Below are 16,909 nucleotides of genomic sequence, written 5' to 3' on the forward strand. Positions count from 1 at the left end.
AGCCCGGGCGATGGGCCAGCTTCATCGGCGGAGACTTTATCTCTGCGCGGGAGATGAGGTCTCCGTTCCCATGGGAAGCCGGGAGGGGGATGGGATGGATAGAGTTATAACCTGTGCTTCTGGCGGGAAGTGTCATTCCTGCCACTGCGTGTACTGGAGCTTTCTAAGATGTCTGAATAAACGGTCTTTTTCACCAAAGAGCCTTTTATTTCTGCTTCTATGGAATTCCTTACAGGCAGGAACAATGCTATGGAAAGAGGCTTGAGTGGATTAAAACCTGGGAGCACCCAACTCCTGATTAGATTTAAGCTGCATTGATGATTTTAGGACCAGGGGCATTCTAAATCAGAATGGAGTGTTAAACAAACAAACAAATAAAAACTCAGGAAGGTAGATGGTTCTTTAACAGTTGGACAAGAGGCGTGAGATTAAATTAACATTTGGGGGGAAAGGATTCAGGTTATATAGCTGGTTCACTGGCATTTGCATGTTCTTTGTGAGGTCAAGGGCAGGCATGCCTACTCAATGCTGTGCTGTTGTTATCCAGATCTGGGCTGCTGAGCCTTCAGGGAAATGTTGTCTACTGCTATGCATACTTGATTTGGCACAACCCATCACAGCATCAAAGTCCATGAAGTAAGATAGGCCTCTATCTTAGGCCCCTTCCACCCATGCAGAATAATGCAATTTTCAATCCACTTTCACAATTGTTTGAAAGTGCATTTTGCTGTTCCACACAGTAAAATCCAGCTGCAAAGTGGATTGAAAGTGCATTATTCTGCATGTGTGGAAGGGACCTCTGACTGGACTGTCTGTGATACCAAGACCTGAGTGATAGGCATTTTAGATAATGGCTCCCATGTCTTGCTACAATGGCTGGAACCTGTAAGGGTTTCAAGGCAAGAGATGAACAGAAGTGATTTGCCATTATCTGCCTCTGTATAGCATTCTTGGACTTTCTTGGTGATCTCCCATTTGAATTCTAACCAGGGTTCACCCTTCGTACTTTATGAGATTGGGCTAGTCTGACAGAACAGGTAGTAGGTGATGGGAAAGACTTCTAAATGAGACCCTAAGGAGCTGCTGCCAATCAACGTACACAAGACTGATCTTGATAGCCTTACGAATCATCAGATTCAGTATAAGAAAGCTTCATTTAGAGCAGATCATGGATCAGAGGTAGGACAAATTTTCTTTGTGAGCAGAAGATTCCAGAAAGCTCCAGCATCTTCTGCTGAATTACTAAGACAGAAGGTAGTGTGAAAGAAGAAGAAGAAGAAGAGGAGGAGGAGGAGGAGTTTGGTTTTATATCCCCCCTTTCTGTCCTGTAAGGAGACTCAAAGGGGCTGACAATCTCCTATCCCCCCACCCCCGCACAACAAACACCCTGTGAGGTGGCTGGGCTGAGAGAGCTCCAAAAACTGTGACTAGTCCAAGGTCGCCCAGCTGGCGTGTGTGGCGTGTGTCTGAATTCCCCAGATAAACCTCCACAGCTCAAGCGGTAGAGCAGGGAATCAAAACCAGTTCCTCCAGATTAGGATGCACCTGCTCTTAACCACTACACCACTGCTGCTCCTCTTTATGGAACAGACTCTTTATGGAATAAAGATGTCCATCTATCAGCCCTTATTTGTACTGCTGTTACCTTAACATACTGGAAAGTGTATAGAACTGCCAGTCAGAAGAAGTCTTTATTTGACCTTTTTCTTTTTCTTCCATCTCTAAAACCTTCCTCTTCCCGATTTACTGGTCCCGCGTATCGGATTTCTTTGCTTTCTGGCATATTCTTGGCATTTTGCCCTCTCATCAGTTAATGGATCTCTGCCAGTTTGCCACTGTCTTCCGAGAGACAGGTGGCTGGTATCCTCTGGGTAGCTTATGGCAAAATAATCAGATGCTGATGATCCCAATCTTTAGCTGGTGCCAGTGCACTCATCTCAAAAGCTGCTCTCAAACCCTGCCACAGCTGCAAATAAGGGCACTCTGCTGAGAAGGTATTCAAAACACATTGGAAAAAGAAGTTGCAGAAAGGGAACATTAACAAATTCCTGCAAGATAGGATGGTTCAAAAATTTCTCCATATATTTTGCATTTCTTAAGACATTGTTTCCAAACGTTGCATTTCTCAAGACGTTGTTTCCTGACGTTGTTTCCAAAGTGGAACTGATATGTTAGGAATCCTGCTATAGTTCTTTTTTTCCTTCCAAATTTAGTATTTCATTTTTTATTCCACCTTTCGTAGATTTCGTTTTTTATTCCACCTTTCCTTCACAAAGCTCAAGGCCTCTTGTATGATTTCCTGCTCCAGTGTGGTGTAGTGGTTAAGAGCAGGTGGATTCTAACCTGGAGTACTGGGTTTGATTCCCCACACCTCCACCTGAGTGGTGGAGGCTTGTCTGGTGAACCAGATGTGCATCCGCACTCCTACATTCCTGCTGTGTAACCTTGGGCCAGTCACAGTTCTCCCAGAACTCTCTCAGTCCCACCTACTTCACAAGGTGTCTGTTGTGGGGAGAGGAAGGGAAAGGAATTTATAAGCCACCTTGAGTTTCCATACAGGAGAGAAAGGTGGGGTATAAATCCAAACTACTACTACTACTACTACTACTACTACTACTACTACTACTACTACTACTACTCTTCTTCTCCTCACAACGATACAGTAGTGTAAGTTGAGCTGAGAGAAAATGATCACCCACAGCGAGTGCCATAGTTGAAGAAGGTTTTGAACTTGGCTATCCCTACCTTAGAGAGCCAGTGTGGTGTAGCTGTTAAGGAGTTAGACTAGGATCTGGGAACCCCAAGTTCAAATCTTCACTCTTCCATGGAAACTTCTGGGGTAACCTTGATTGGATGACTCTTTTGCCTCTTACTTCTGGAAGCATCTTCCTAAAAAAATACATCAACCTTGTGGCTTATAAATATTTGTCTTAATAGGTGGATGAACTTCATCATGGCTAGTGATAAATACGCATCTTTGCAAATGAGCCAATCGTACAAGGTCACTCGGATGCTATGGAAAGTAGGCAGCATCTTGTGCTTATTCAGCTCATTAGTGGAAAACCTTATGGGACATAATTAAGGATGAATCCAACCCCCACCCCCCCCCCCCCCCCGCTTTTCATTTTTTTCCCTGGTTGGTGAAAATGTGTATTTTCCCACCAGTTTTATTTGACCAATCATGGTTTGTTTTTCAGATGGCAGTTTTAGACCACCTAATGCCAAACAGACAGCAGTTTAACAGGAGGAGGAGGAGGAGGAGGAGGAGGAGGAGGAGGAGTTTGGATTTATATCCCCCCTTTCTCTTCTGTAAGGAGACTCAAAGGAGCTTACAATCTCCTTTCACTTCCCCCCCTCCACAACAACACCTTGTGAGGTGGGTGGGGCTGAGAGAGCTCTGAGAGAACTGTGACTTGCCCAAGGTCACCCAGCTGGCATGTGTTGGAGTGCACAAGCTAATCTGTTTCACCAGATAAGGCTGCACAGCTCAAGTGGCTGCACAGCTCAAGTGGGGAATCAAACCCAGTTCTCCAGATTAGAGTGCACCTGCTCTTAATCACTACACCACTGGCTCTCTGGAGGGTGAATTCATGGTGTAACACTCTGCTGAGATCCGTCTTCTTTCCAAACCCTGCCATCCTCAAACTTCCACAACCTCTCAATCCCCAGGAATTTCCCAACCTGAAACTGCCAACTCTACCATCTATCCAGTACCTGTCTTCAGATTCTTTCCTTCATCTGACCATTCAGGCGTATTCTATTTTGACCCCATCCCATCCCTTGTTGGTCCCAACTCTGACCTGTGTTGGCTCTGCCTTTCTCTATCTCCATCCTTAGCCTCACTGTGGAGGTTAGCATTTATAAAGCCAAAGGTGGCAACTTGTTGATACTAGTTTAAGAATGATTACTACTTGTTTATTTTCGAAAACGTTCCATGGAGACCTCTAGAAGACCCATTCCTGACTTTTCTCGCAGACTTTTAATTTAATAAAAAACACATCAAATGCTTCAATGAACTTTGCTACTCTGAAGTGCCCAGAAAAACTGTGCTTGAATGAACAGCAGTTATGTATGTGCAATTTGCTGTCTTATTTATTTTATCTTCCTTCTTTTTTTGCGCGTGTGGGATTTACTGGGCAGCATTCGGCCAACGTATGGAGTATTCCACTTCGTTGTGAGAAGATGAAAACAGATACATAAGTAGAGCTAAGCGGATTCACCAGCGCTGCTATGTTGTCGAGTTCTTTTCTCCCAGGTTCCTCTGCCTAGCCTTGTGCGGATTAGTGATGACTGAACAACCCCACGCTCAGCTGAGAACCATTTTTGTTTTTGCAAGTATCCCTGCTGAGGACTTGGAAATACTCAACAAGCATTGTCGAAGGCTTTCACGGCCGGAATCACTTGGGTGCTGTGTGGTTTCCGGGCTGTATGGCCGTGTTCTAGCAGCATTCTCTCCTGACGTTTCGCCTGCATCTGTGGCTGGCATCTTCAGAGGAGATGAAGCAATTAGGAGCTCAATGGGATGGTCATGAAATGCATATGTACACAAGCACAGAGATATGCTATTCCTCACTGACATTTCTTCCTCTTCTACTTAGTTACGTTTGCCCTGCTTTGTGTTAGAGCTCAGCCTACGCATCATCAAACCCAGTTGCCAGTCACTGCTCCAAGCAATGATAGGAGAATTTTTGAAAAAATAATGTGATTTTCGATATTGCCATGTTTTACCATAGAGTTTCTGGCCATTCCTAGAGCTACTTTTTGTCACATCCAGTGGTGGGATTCAGCCGATTTGCACCAGTTCAGTAGAACCAGTTGCTAATTTTTTTCTATTTCAGAGAACTGGTTGTAATCCCACCACTGAGTCCCACCACCGGAAGTTCAGAACCAGTTGTTAAGTTATTTGAATCCCACCACTGGTCACATCCATGTTTTACCCAGAAGTTATGTCGTGTTCTCACTGATGGTGCAATCCCCCATGTTCCTGCCCAAGGGTTATCAGTTACCAGGTGGTGGCTAGAGAGCTCTCACGATTACAGCTGATCTCTAGGCAACACTGAAAATGGTTCATCTGGAAGGTGGACTCTGTGGCATTCTACCCCATTTATGGGCTGCAAAATACCTGCATGTTTTGGGGGTGGAGCTTGAGGAGAATAGGGTTTGGGAAGAGGAGAGAACTCAGCACAGTAGAGTCCACCCTCCAGAGGAACCATTTTCTCCTGGGGACCTGATCTTGATCATCTGGAGATCAGTTGCAATAGTGGGAGATCTCCAGGCCCCACCTGGAAGCTGGCAACCCTAATCTCTACCTTTCCCAGCATTTGTAAGGCAGTTCTGGGAACCCTAGCTTGCAGTAGTCATCAGCCATGGGAGGCAAACCCTTAGAACAGGTGCCTTTGTATATCTAGAGCAGTATGTCATTCTCCTTGTACAAGAAATACCTGTTCTCCTGCCAGCAGGTCAGGAATCTGAGCTTTGAGGATTCGCAGGAAGTCTTATTTGATGGTGTTTGATGGGCCCACCTTCCTTGCAGGTAGAGAGCAGTGTAATTTATGGGCTGTTTAATTATTGGCGGTAAATAAGGAACAGTCATCCTGGAAGGGTTAAGCTCAGCTGTGGTCGCCAGTGCTGTTTTCATAACAGCTGGAAGAACCAATAATCCTGAATTACGCTGTCCTCCGTCACTTGGGTATGTAAAGCGGATGCTCTGGCACGGTGTGATAAGCCTTTCCTCATAGGCTGGTTGTCAGAGATTTATACTAAGGAGTGTTCCCATGGTTCCCATGGCCTCTTGCTTGTGTTCTCCTTTTTGCCAAACTCCCTTTGGACACCAGGTGATGTGATGATGTCACTTGCACCTGAAACCTAGAAGTGACGTGACCAACAGGCTGTGATTTCAGAAGAAGAAAAGTTTGGATTTATCCCCCACCTTCCTCTCCTGTAAGGAGGCTGAAAGTGGTTTACAAACTCCTTTCTCATCCTCTCCCCACAACAGACACCTTGTGAAGTAGGTGGGGCTGAGAGAGTTCGGAGAGAACTGTGACTAGTCCAAGGTCACCCAGCAGGAATGTAGGAGTGTGAAAACACATCTGGTTCACCAGATGTGGAGGAGTGGGGAATGAAACTCAGTTCTCCAGTTTAGAGTCCCCCTGCTCTTAACCCCTACACCACACTGTCTCTCACCCAATCTTTATGGGAAAAACTACTGTCCCTGGTGGGGACAGTGAAGGAGGCAAATAGCAGCCCAATCAATCCACCAATCAATCAGAACCCTGACTCAGTTGCCTTCAAAATCACAAGCTGGAATTTGGGTTTAGGTTATTCAGCTGCACATCGGGTACAATATATTGTGTTGATTTGGAATGCCAGCCTCCTAGTGGGACCTGGAGATCCCCAGGAGTTACAGCTTATCTCAAGACTGTAGGGATCAGCTCCCCTGGAGAAAATGGATGAGGAGGAGGAGGAGAAGAAGAAAAGAAGGATTTATACCCCACTTTTCTCTCCTGTAAGGAGACTCAAGGTGGCTTACAAGCTCCTTTCCCTTCCTCTCCCCACAACAGACACCTTGTGAGGTAGGTGGGACTGAGAGAGTTCCAAAGAACTGTGACTAGCCCAAGGTCATCTAGCAGGAATGTAGGAGTGTGGAAACATGTCTGATTCACCAGATAAGCCTCAGTGGGGAATCAAATCCAGTTCTCCAGATTAGAATACACCTGCTTTTAACCACTACACCACACTGGCTTTCTGCCCTCCCAGGGTGGGTGGCCTCTATGGTATTGCACCCCACTGAGGTCCCTGACCTTCCCAAATCTCCATCCCCAAATCTCCAGGAGTTTCCCAACTTGGCAACCCAACCCCCCATCACCCACTGGTGGTTAAGGGGGTCATGGTAACTCCAGTACCAATTCCAGAGCTGGAGAAGGAGACAGAGGTGTCTGGCCTCCCGTTCATATCATCCCTGCTTGCCTGCAGAAGGGAGCTGAGCTAGCAGATGGCACACGTCATTGTTCACTCAGAATCTTTCAGCTAATGCTGTCCTGACAAAGCTATAATTCACTTTCAGGGGGAAGGGCAGTGTCTCTTCTTTCATGTCAATTGGCAGCCATCTTTGCTGTAACTCATGTCCCAGTCTTACGCCTGACTTAATGAAAAGAAAGGAGTAATCTTTCAGTCCTGCGGTGCAGAGCCCAGAGAACTTCCTGGCTAGTCTTGCTACTGAACTCTGTCTGAGTCCGCATTAGAGTTGCCAGTGTCATGTTGGGAAATACCTGGAAATTTGGGGTGGGGGCACCTATGGAGGGTGGGACTTGGGGAGGGGAGGGACTTCAATATGGTATAATGCCGTACAGTCCACCTTCTGAAGCAGCCGTTTTCTCCAGGGCAACTAAACTGTGAACTTTGGAAATCAGTTGTAATAGTGGGAGATCTCCAGCCCCCACCTGGAGGCTGGCAACTGTAGCCCACGTACCAGCTTTGTGGCTGTACAACAGACCTTACTGGGAGTGGATACCCCTTGTGTGGGGGAGAATTCATGCCTTTTTTTGGTGGTGGCCCCAGTTCTATGCAATATGAGAGACAGAGGGTGGTATAGTGGTAGCAGTTTCAGATGGAATCTGGGAGACCCAGATTCAAATCCCTCCTCTGCCACGGAAGCTTACTAGATAACCTTGAGCCAGTCACACACTCTCAGCCTAATTTACCTCATAAGGTTGTTGTTGTGGGGAATAACTAGAGGAGGAGAATGCTGGGGTCACCATTGGACAGAAAAATGTGCTATAAATTAATAAGCAGGCCTCATAGATAGATAGACAGGCAGGCAGGCAGGCAGGCAGGCAGGCAGGCAGGCAGGCAGGCAGGCAGGCAGGCAGGCAGGCAGGCAGGCAGGCAGGCAGATAGATGATAGATTGAAATGATAGATGGACGGACGGACGGACAGACGGACAGATAGGTGGATGGGTGGATGGGTGGACAGGTAGACAGGTGGACGGATGGATGGGTCGGTCAGTCGGCAGATGGACAGACAGACAGACAGATAGATAATCTGTGTCAGTCTTCTGTGAGACAGCTGTGGAAGATCTTTTGCAACTGACAAATGCATGGAGAGAAAAGGAACACAGACCCTGACCAGAGGCTGACTGCCCATTGGGCAGAATGGGCAGCTGCCTTGGGCGACGGAGTTGCAGGTCACGTGAGGGGCGACAAAATGTCTGACTAGCCCTGCCCACTCCGGACAGTGGCCAGCCTAGTCAAGCCACCCAAGCAGCCTGCAGGCTGCAGGTCACTCACTGATGACGTTGTGAGTGAGTGAGTCACATGGGGGAGAGCTCCGCCTCCGCCTCCTCCGCAGTCCCGGTCCTGCCCATCTTCCCCAGCCTGAGCCTACCCAGCCTGGCCCCTATTGGCTCGCTGCAAGCGCAACTTCCACCACTCGCGACTCGGAGCAGCAGATGCCAGCCGGCAGGGCAGCTACCACCCCAGGGGTCTTCCACATGCTGCGGCCGGCCGCGGCGGCCTCTCCTCTCCCTTTGCTGCCCGCTTTCCTCTCCGGGCTGGGGACTGGGTCGCCCCCCTGTGCCCAGGCAGGCTGCCCCACAGCAGCAGCCACCAGCCAGCAGGGCAGCCACCACCGCCCCCCCCCCAGGGGTCCCCCACATGCTGCACCGGCCGCCGCGACCTCTCCTCTCCCTCTGCTGCTTGCTCTCCTCTCCGGGCCGGGGACCAGGTCGCCCCTCGGTGCCCAGGCAGGCTGTCCCAGAGCAGCAGCTGCCAGCCAGAAGGGCCGCCGCCACCGCCCTCAGGGGTCCCCCACATGCTGCCGCCAGCCAGGAGAGGCGACGTGTGCGTTGGAGCCGGGAGGAGGAGGGAGGCCGCCCCTGGGAGGGGCACCAAACTCAGGTTTTGCCCAGGGCTCAGGTTTGCCTAGGAACACCTCTGACCCTGAATCATGTATTTTAAGAAGAAAGGAGTGTCTTGCATGACAAAAGCTCAGGCCAATGGAGAAGGTAAAACCATGAACGCTCATTACACTAATTAATGGCAGGGTGTCACCACCCTAAGCTGAGAGAAGGGATACCAGTGAGCCTGCCGGGCTCAAGAGGAAGGAGTGAGTCCTGCTGCTTCCTCAGGAAGGATGAGCCACAATGGTACAAACACTGCCCCCACTGCTGTGAAGTGTCACCCCCCCCCTTTTCCTGTAAGAGGGGAGGAAGACCTTCAGCGGCCTTATTAAGCGGTTGGCAGCCAAAAGGCTTGGATGTCATTTGGGCGAGATGAGCGCTGATGTAGTCGAGTGCATACAGATGAGCCAGGAGAAAATGGGAACTTCAGCCTGCAAAGATGCAGAGGCCTCTCAGATGGAGTTCCTGGGGGCAGAGGTGTATGGCCTATAGCAGAGGTGGCGAACCTATGGCACGGGTGCCAGAGGTGGCACTCAGAGCCCTTTCTGTGGGCACGCATGCACAGAGTTCGTCATGTGGGGAGGGGGCGGAAAATCAATCCCCCCTCCCACACACACATTTGGCTGGCCTGGGCATGATCCTTTACCTGAGAGTAAGCTCAGTTGCTGGCAATGGGGCTTGCTTCTGAGTAAACCCTCCAAGGGTCGTGATTCACCCATTCGAAGCGTTGCATGGTTGCTTCACCAAGCTTACTCCTGAGTAACATGCGCCTCAGAGCCAACTGCTTTTTCTCAACTAAAACCTCAGTATTCAGGTTAAATTGCCATGTTGGCACTTTGCGACAAATAAGTGGGTTTTGGGTTGCAGTTTGGGCACTCGGTCTCGAAAAAGTTTGCCATCACTGGCCTATAGGGACATGGGGTCACCCAAGCCCCACCCCCAGGCACAGGGGCGGAGCATACTTCTGGAGAAGGTTTGTCTCCGAGTGCCATTCCCCCCCCCATATGCCTCTGGCCATTATATTAACTGTTCCATGTATAATGGGAGGGGTTTGAACCCCTTGAACCCAACCCTTACCTACGTGCCTCCCTATAGCAGTGTTTTGGGGGCAAGAGTGATAAAGAAAGAAATCCAAGCAAAATCTCTCCTTTTCTGAGGGTGTGAAAACCTTGACTCATTTCCCAGTCCTCTCTTCAGTCGCTCAAAATACGCCCAGCTACCTAATCATAATGTTCTCGGCTGTTCCCTGATTGAAAAAATATTTCTGCATTAAATCAGGTTAAGCATAAGATAATTCCCGTTTATGTATCCTCTCTGGGTTTTTATGTGGGGAAGGCACAAAGATCTGTTCAGTGGGAATGGTGCCATTGATCAACTTCTTGGTGGCAATTACTGTCATGGGATAACCCGATTGAAGTCACGAGCTTCCTTTGAAGATGAAAGAAGAGCGCCAGGCCAGCTTTCAAATTTAGCCCGGGTAGATTTTACCTGTGTCCTGACCTGGCTAGCCCAAGGTGGTCCGATCTTATCAGATTTCAGAAACTAAGTAGGGTCAACCCTGGTTAGTATTTGGTTGGATAACCACCAAAGGAGGCCAGATTTGCTTTGCAGAAGCAGTCAATGGCAAACCACTTCTTAACTTGAAAATGTAGCAGCCAGAATAGTGTAATGGTGAAGAGCAATGGACTCTAATCTGGACGACCAAGAGCAATGGACTCTAATCTGGACAACCACGTTCGATTTAACACTCCTCTGCATGAAGCCTGCTGGATGACCTCGGGCTAGTCACAGTTCTCTTTCAGTGCATGCAGAGACATCTCTTGCCTTGAAAACACTGAGGCCCCTTCCGCATATGCAGAATAATGAGCTTTCAATTCATTTTCACAATTGTTTGCAAGTGGATTTTGCCGTTCCACTCTGGTCGAATCCCCACTTGAAATTTGCACGCAGATTCAAACCTGTTCGTTGTGAAACGGTGTCCTCTTCATCGGAGTTTCTCCCTCCCCACCACAGCAAGCACACAAAAGACACACCCGGTTGCAGAACTCTTAGCAATCCCCACTACCAGGCGAGCTTGCTTCGCTGGTCTCCCCTGACTGGCTGGCGTGCCTTGATGGGGTGGGACCTTTTCCCACTGCAGAAACGTACATTGTAGGGGCGTGATTAAAAAAACAGTGTGTAAAAGTTTAACGTTTGACTGTGCAAACAGTTAATCGTTACCTGTGTAAACCATTAATGATTCAACGTTACACGTTTGACTGTTTAACATTTGCGTCCCCTTCTGCTGGCCAATCACAAAAGTGGAAATGAAACCAAGGAAAGGCTGCGCGCACATCGCAGCGCTGATTGGTTGCTCGAATTCCATGTCACACTCCAGGGTGGAAGTCAGGGTTTCAACCCTCATCCCTCCCCTCGGATCAGCTCTGAACTGTGTTAATGGGGTCTGTGCCACTTGCAACCAGGTCCTGTCGGAACGCGGATTAACGGGGAGAACGAGCAACAGAAGCGGAATCTGCCACGCAAGCAATGGTGAGGTCGTCCCTCAAACCTGGTTAGTTTGTGTTCTGAAACCTGGCTAAGATGGTAGTGGGGATTTGACCACAGTAAAATCCAGCTGCAAAGTGCATTGAAAGTGCATTGAAAGTGCATTATTCTGCATGTGCGGAAGGGGACTAAGAGGTTGCCATAAGTCAACTGCAACTTTCCACCGCCATGTGCTTTATCTATAGCTATAGGTCGGACCACATTGAGATGCCATCACAATAGGGTTGCCAACCTCCAGGTTGGGCCTAGAGATCTCCCAGAATTACAGCTGATCTCCATACAACAGAGATCCATTCCCCTGGAGGGAATGACTGCTTTGAAGGGCAGATCCTGTGGCATTATATCTTTCTGGGTCCCTATCCTTGCCAAACTCTGCCCTCCCCAGATCCCACTTCCAAAATATCCAGGAATATCTCAACACAGAGTTGGCAACCCCACCTAGTAAACTCTTCTCCCACTGGGGGCAGTAACTGGGATGAAAAGGACAGTCTTTGCTAGGTACCAAAACTCCAAGAGAGTAGGCACCTGCCAAACCTCTGATGGGAGGACATTATACAGTGTAGGGGCCACTGCAGAGGAGACCCTCCGGGCTGCCCTCACCCCCTTACCTCCAAAGGGGGTGGGGCAGCCAGGTGGGGGGCCCCCTTTGATCTCGGCACCCGGGCAAGAATATATGGGTGGATGCGCTCTCTGAGGTACACAGGACTGAAGCATTATAGGCATATAAATACCATACAAATGTCAATGCAACTAAAAGTAGAAAGCAGAACCCACAAACCATCAGCTAAGGAAGAAGAGTTAGGATTTGTACCCCACCTTTCTCTCCTGTAAGGAGACTCAAGGCAGCTTACCAGCTCCTTTCCCTTCCTTTCCCCACAACAGACACCTTGTGGGGTAGGTGGGGCTGAGAGAGTTGGGAGAGAACTGTGACTAGCCCAAGGTCACCCAGCAGGAATGTAGGAGTGCGGAAACAGATCTGGTTCACCAGATAAGCCTCTGCCACTCAGGTGGAGGAGTGGGGAATCAAACCCAGTTCTCCATATTAGAATCCACCGGCTCTTAACCACTACGCCACACTGACTCTCACATAAATGAATATCCCATGAAAAGAAATAGGGAGTATCACTTAAAGCTCATGATTGTCATGGAGTCCAGAAGAAGCTTCCGACAAATCCTGGAGTTTTGAAACCCCTCTCCAAAAGCCCTGCTGTGAAAGAAGTCATCATTGGAAAGGCGATGCCCTCCTTCGAAGGTGGGCCCGAAAAGAGGACTGCTTTTTGCACTTCCCCTGCAAATTTGGCTCTGAAATTCCAGAATGCACACAAAGGTGCTTTCTCCTTCCCCTCTTGGCAGGAGCCATTTAGCTACACGCGGCACGGATGCTGTCACATGCTACTCCAGAGGTTCCTTGCTGTGTGCTTGCATCTCTTTCCTCCGTCTGCACACAATCTTGCCCAGTGCCGCTGCAGCCGCCTCTCTCTCATTAGAATGCATGAGAACTGCAAAAGCTGCTCTCCAGCTATCAAATACAATGTGTCCCTTTAGATTTTTATAGCTGGCTGTGCCCCAGGTACTATTATTATCGGTCTTAACATCACTCACTCGGTATGATGGGCCCTGTCTTTCTAGTTATCTGTAATGGGAAGAAGATTTTGGAATCATTTTTATCTCCTGTCTGCAGCAGCCGTTTTCTCCCTAAGAAGTGACTTGCAAATCCCTCCTATTCTCTTTGTCTCTGATTCTCTTGTGTTCTCGTCCCTTTCCTCTTCGTATTCTTCCATCTGCTTTTCATTCTCTGTATCAGCATCTCCATCTGAATTTGCCTTTGTTTCTCTCTGCTTCCCTTTTTATCTGTCCTTTCTTAAAAATAATAATAATTCTTATCCGTATAGAGTCACATACAAAAATAAGAAATTGTAGGAAAAAAGCTAGAATAAAAAATTGTAGAAAAAAACAGGTGGGCCCAGCTGTTGGGGGCCTCCATAAGAGGCTTGGGGTGGGGCAGGCTCATGGCGCATGCCGCAGAGGCCTCTGCAGTCGAGCCCGACACCCCAGCAGGAAGGGGGCAACAACGGGCAGGCACCCAGCTAGCCCAGTACTTCTCTGTCCCCCCCCCCCCAATATGGATTGGGGTTGGTGCCGGGGTCAGCCAGGGGTGCTGACCGACCGCAAAATGGATGTGCTCCTCTTGCTTGCCCGGCTTCTGCCTCAATAAAAAGGGCTGCAGCCCATTTTAATTCCAAGACGTGTCCTGTGGTTGTTCACCAGATGGAACCTCTGCACTTCTGGGCGCAAGAGTTTTTTTCCCCAGTACTTCAAAAATTCCAATATGGGCATTCAGGAAAGTTCAGGGATCCTGAAAAATTTGGGGTTCCATATACCTGAATCTCAATTTTCATTTTTTTTGTGCACACCTAATTTTTAATCTTGACCATTGGTTCCTGCTGGCTTGACAACCATCTTCCAACTCTATGGCTGATTCCGCATGGGCCAAAAACAGCAGTGTGAAAATGGTGTGAAAATGGGGTTAAAGGGTTTAACACGGTGGAAGAGACCCCAAGGGTCATCAAGTCCAGCCCCCTGCAAGGCAGGAACACACAATCAAAGCACTCCTGCCAGATGGCTATCCAGCCTCTCTTTAAAAACCTCTACAGAAGGAGACTCCACCACACTGTGAGGTAGTGAATCCCACTGTCGAACAGCCGTGACTATCAGGAAGTTTTTCCTAATGTTTAGGTGGAATCTCTTTTCCTTCACCTTGAACCTAATACTCCTGGTCCTAGTCTCTGAGGCAGCAGAAAACAAGCTTGCTCCCTCACCAACATAACATCCCTTCAAATATCTAAACATGGCTATCATGTCACCTCTTCACCTTCTCTTCACCAGACTAGGGATACCCTGCTCCCTAAGCCTCTCCTCATAGACAGTGGATTCCAGACCTTTGACCATTTTGGTTGCCCTCTTCTGGACTCGTTCCAGCTTGTCAATATCCTGCTTTAATAACCTTCTCCTTTCCCCTTTTCCTCTCTCAATTTTGGCAGTACTCATTCCCTCTTGGAGGATATCTATGCTTATTGAGTCTTTTCCAAAGTTGTTTTGTGTGTGGGTGGCTATTTTGGCACAGTCATTTTTTTGCTCCGTGTCTGAGTAGGCAAGAACCCTGTTTGTCTGCAGGTGTCCTGATTCTGTGTCTTTCATCAGCCGCCCAGGGAGAAGCCAGTTTGTTTCTAGACAGAGTGATATGTATAGTATAGATATGAATGACAGGCATTGTATGTATCAAGATAGCATAAATGGCATTGAAAACGTCGGCAAACATTTGTATGCAACACAAACGAATTGACAGTTCTGATAACAGAAAGCAGAGGCGTGAAATGGTAGAGAAGAATGTGGGCATATATTGTTTTAAAAGATTAAATAGGGGATGTTTGTACATCGATGGCTCTGAATTCAAACTGAAAAAATATCATTACGTAATGAAACATAGCACATGATCTTTGATGCCAATGTCATGCCCAGTTCCTAGTGGTGTCTGGGCAGTGGCATACTGGGCCTAAATGGTGCCCAGGGGCATGACCTCCTCCCTGCCCCCTGGCTCCCTCCCTGCCCCCCAGCTCCCTGCCCCCGGTGCCCCACTTATGGGAGCCAGCAGGGAGGGCAGGGGAGGGCAGGGCTCAGATGGGTGGCTCAAACAGGTGCAACAGCGGCAGGCCAGCTGCTGGGCCCACCTGTGCCACAGCACCCCGCCCTCCTGGCCTCCCTGCAGACCAGCTTCTGCCCTCCCAGGGCCCGGGGCAGGCAGGAGTCAGTCTGCAGGAAGGCCAGGAGGGAACAGGGGTCAGCGGCGTGCAGCTTGGGCGCACGCTGTTTCATCACTTGGGGGGTGACAAAACAGCATGTGCCCATGGACATAGGATACCCCATGTTCCCATTAGCAGTACGCCACTGTGTCTGGGGACAAGCCTTTTTCCACTGCCAACAATAAATAGAGTTGCCAACTCTTTGTTGGGAAATACCTGGAGATTTTGGGGGTGGAGCCTGAACAGCATGAGAGTTAGGATGGGGAGGGACTTTAGTGGGGTAAAGTGGCATAGAGTCCACTTTCCAAGCAGCCATTTCTCCAGGTGAACTGATTTCAGTCCCCTGGATATCAGCTGAAACTGCTTGAGGCTGGCAAGCAGTAACCGTGTGGTAATTTTTGAGTGCACAGACTTTTTTAGGTCCGTGTGTTATTAAAACATGTGTAAGTGGAGGGGATTTGTTTCATTTTACTCTCACTGTCAAACAAGTCTGCTGTTGAAATTGGAAAGTCCAACTGCATAGGACCCAGCAGGCAAAGAAAGTGATAATGAGTACCGAACTGAAATGAATCCTTGGAAAATAAGCACCTCTGGAGATCTGAGTTCCTTCAATCCATTCTCAAATGTAAATGTGCAGGAATATATAACAGACCAACAAGCCAAGCCTGCCTTTGCTCTCACACCTTCTGCAAGGAACATTCTGCTTCTATTTTGAGTTGTTTTAGATTTTCTTTCCTCTTTCTATGATTCCAGCCAGCGATGCTCCCTAAGTGGGGATGACTTGAACAGGCAATGGCTGAAGCCCAGCGCTATTCTCCAACCCACCATTTACCATTCCAAGGGCCTCCTTTATTATCTCAGAAGCCTTGGGAGGGCTCCAGTGGTGAGTGTCTTCTATTCTTTCTCTTCTTGATCCACTTATCCTTCCTGAAAGACTTCCTGTACCATTAAAAATTTGAATTAGAAAACTCTGGGAGAAGGGTGGGAATAATGAGGCCAAAATCAGGGACTGTTGAGGCCCAAATCAGGGAATGTTGAGGTCAATCCATCAAGTTCACATTCTTCATGGTCAATATCCCTATGCACATGAGATGGACCTGTTGGCCTAGTGCACAGCGGAAGGACTAGGTGCCAACTCACCCTTGCTAGAACAGGAGGTAACTGCTTGCAGTATAAGAAAAAGAAACACTCAGACAGTAGATTTAGTTCCAACAGGAATACTTTATCTCTTGTTTCTCAAAGGAACAAAAATAACAATAACTATCCACTCTCTACTCTGACAACAATCTGAGCCCGAACCTGAGGGTGAAGGAGAGGTACTGAATTGGGTATGCAGTCTTCGTATATAGTTTTGTCCAGCAAATCATTAGCTAGATGATCTAATCATCCTGGCCTGTGACCTTTTCACTTCTGCTGACTGTTACATGCCAATCACTGCAGACCCAGACAGAGAGGCTCCGACCTTTACAATTCTGCTGACTGTTACATGCCAATCACTGCAGACCCAGACAGAGAGGCTCCGACCTTTACAATTCTGCTGACTGTTACATTCCAGTCATTCTAGACCAGCATATGACCACCTTGCAATTTTCAATATCCTGACACCTTCTCATATCTGGTTGGAATGTTTGCCTCATTACATAATATTTACAAATAGAAATAATTACA

General features: G+C 48.3%; 1 protein-coding gene across 1 annotated transcript in view; it reads left to right on the forward strand.

Moving 5' to 3' along the window:
• The window catches only part of AGBL1 (AGBL carboxypeptidase 1), a 554,681-nt gene that overhangs the window by 268,545 nt on the left and 269,227 nt on the right, over nt 1–16,909 (forward strand). Inside the window, exon 18 of the mRNA XM_048481859.1 lies at nt 15,995–16,124. Coding sequence (XP_048337816.1) covers nt 15,995–16,124 — 130 coding nt within the window. The remainder of the gene's footprint in view (nt 1–15,994; nt 16,125–16,909) is intronic.

The sequence above is a fragment of the Sphaerodactylus townsendi genome, linkage group LG17 (assembly GCF_021028975.2).
Source record: "Sphaerodactylus townsendi isolate TG3544 linkage group LG17, MPM_Stown_v2.3, whole genome shotgun sequence".
Classification (NCBI taxonomy): Eukaryota; Metazoa; Chordata; class Lepidosauria; order Squamata; family Sphaerodactylidae; genus Sphaerodactylus; species Sphaerodactylus townsendi.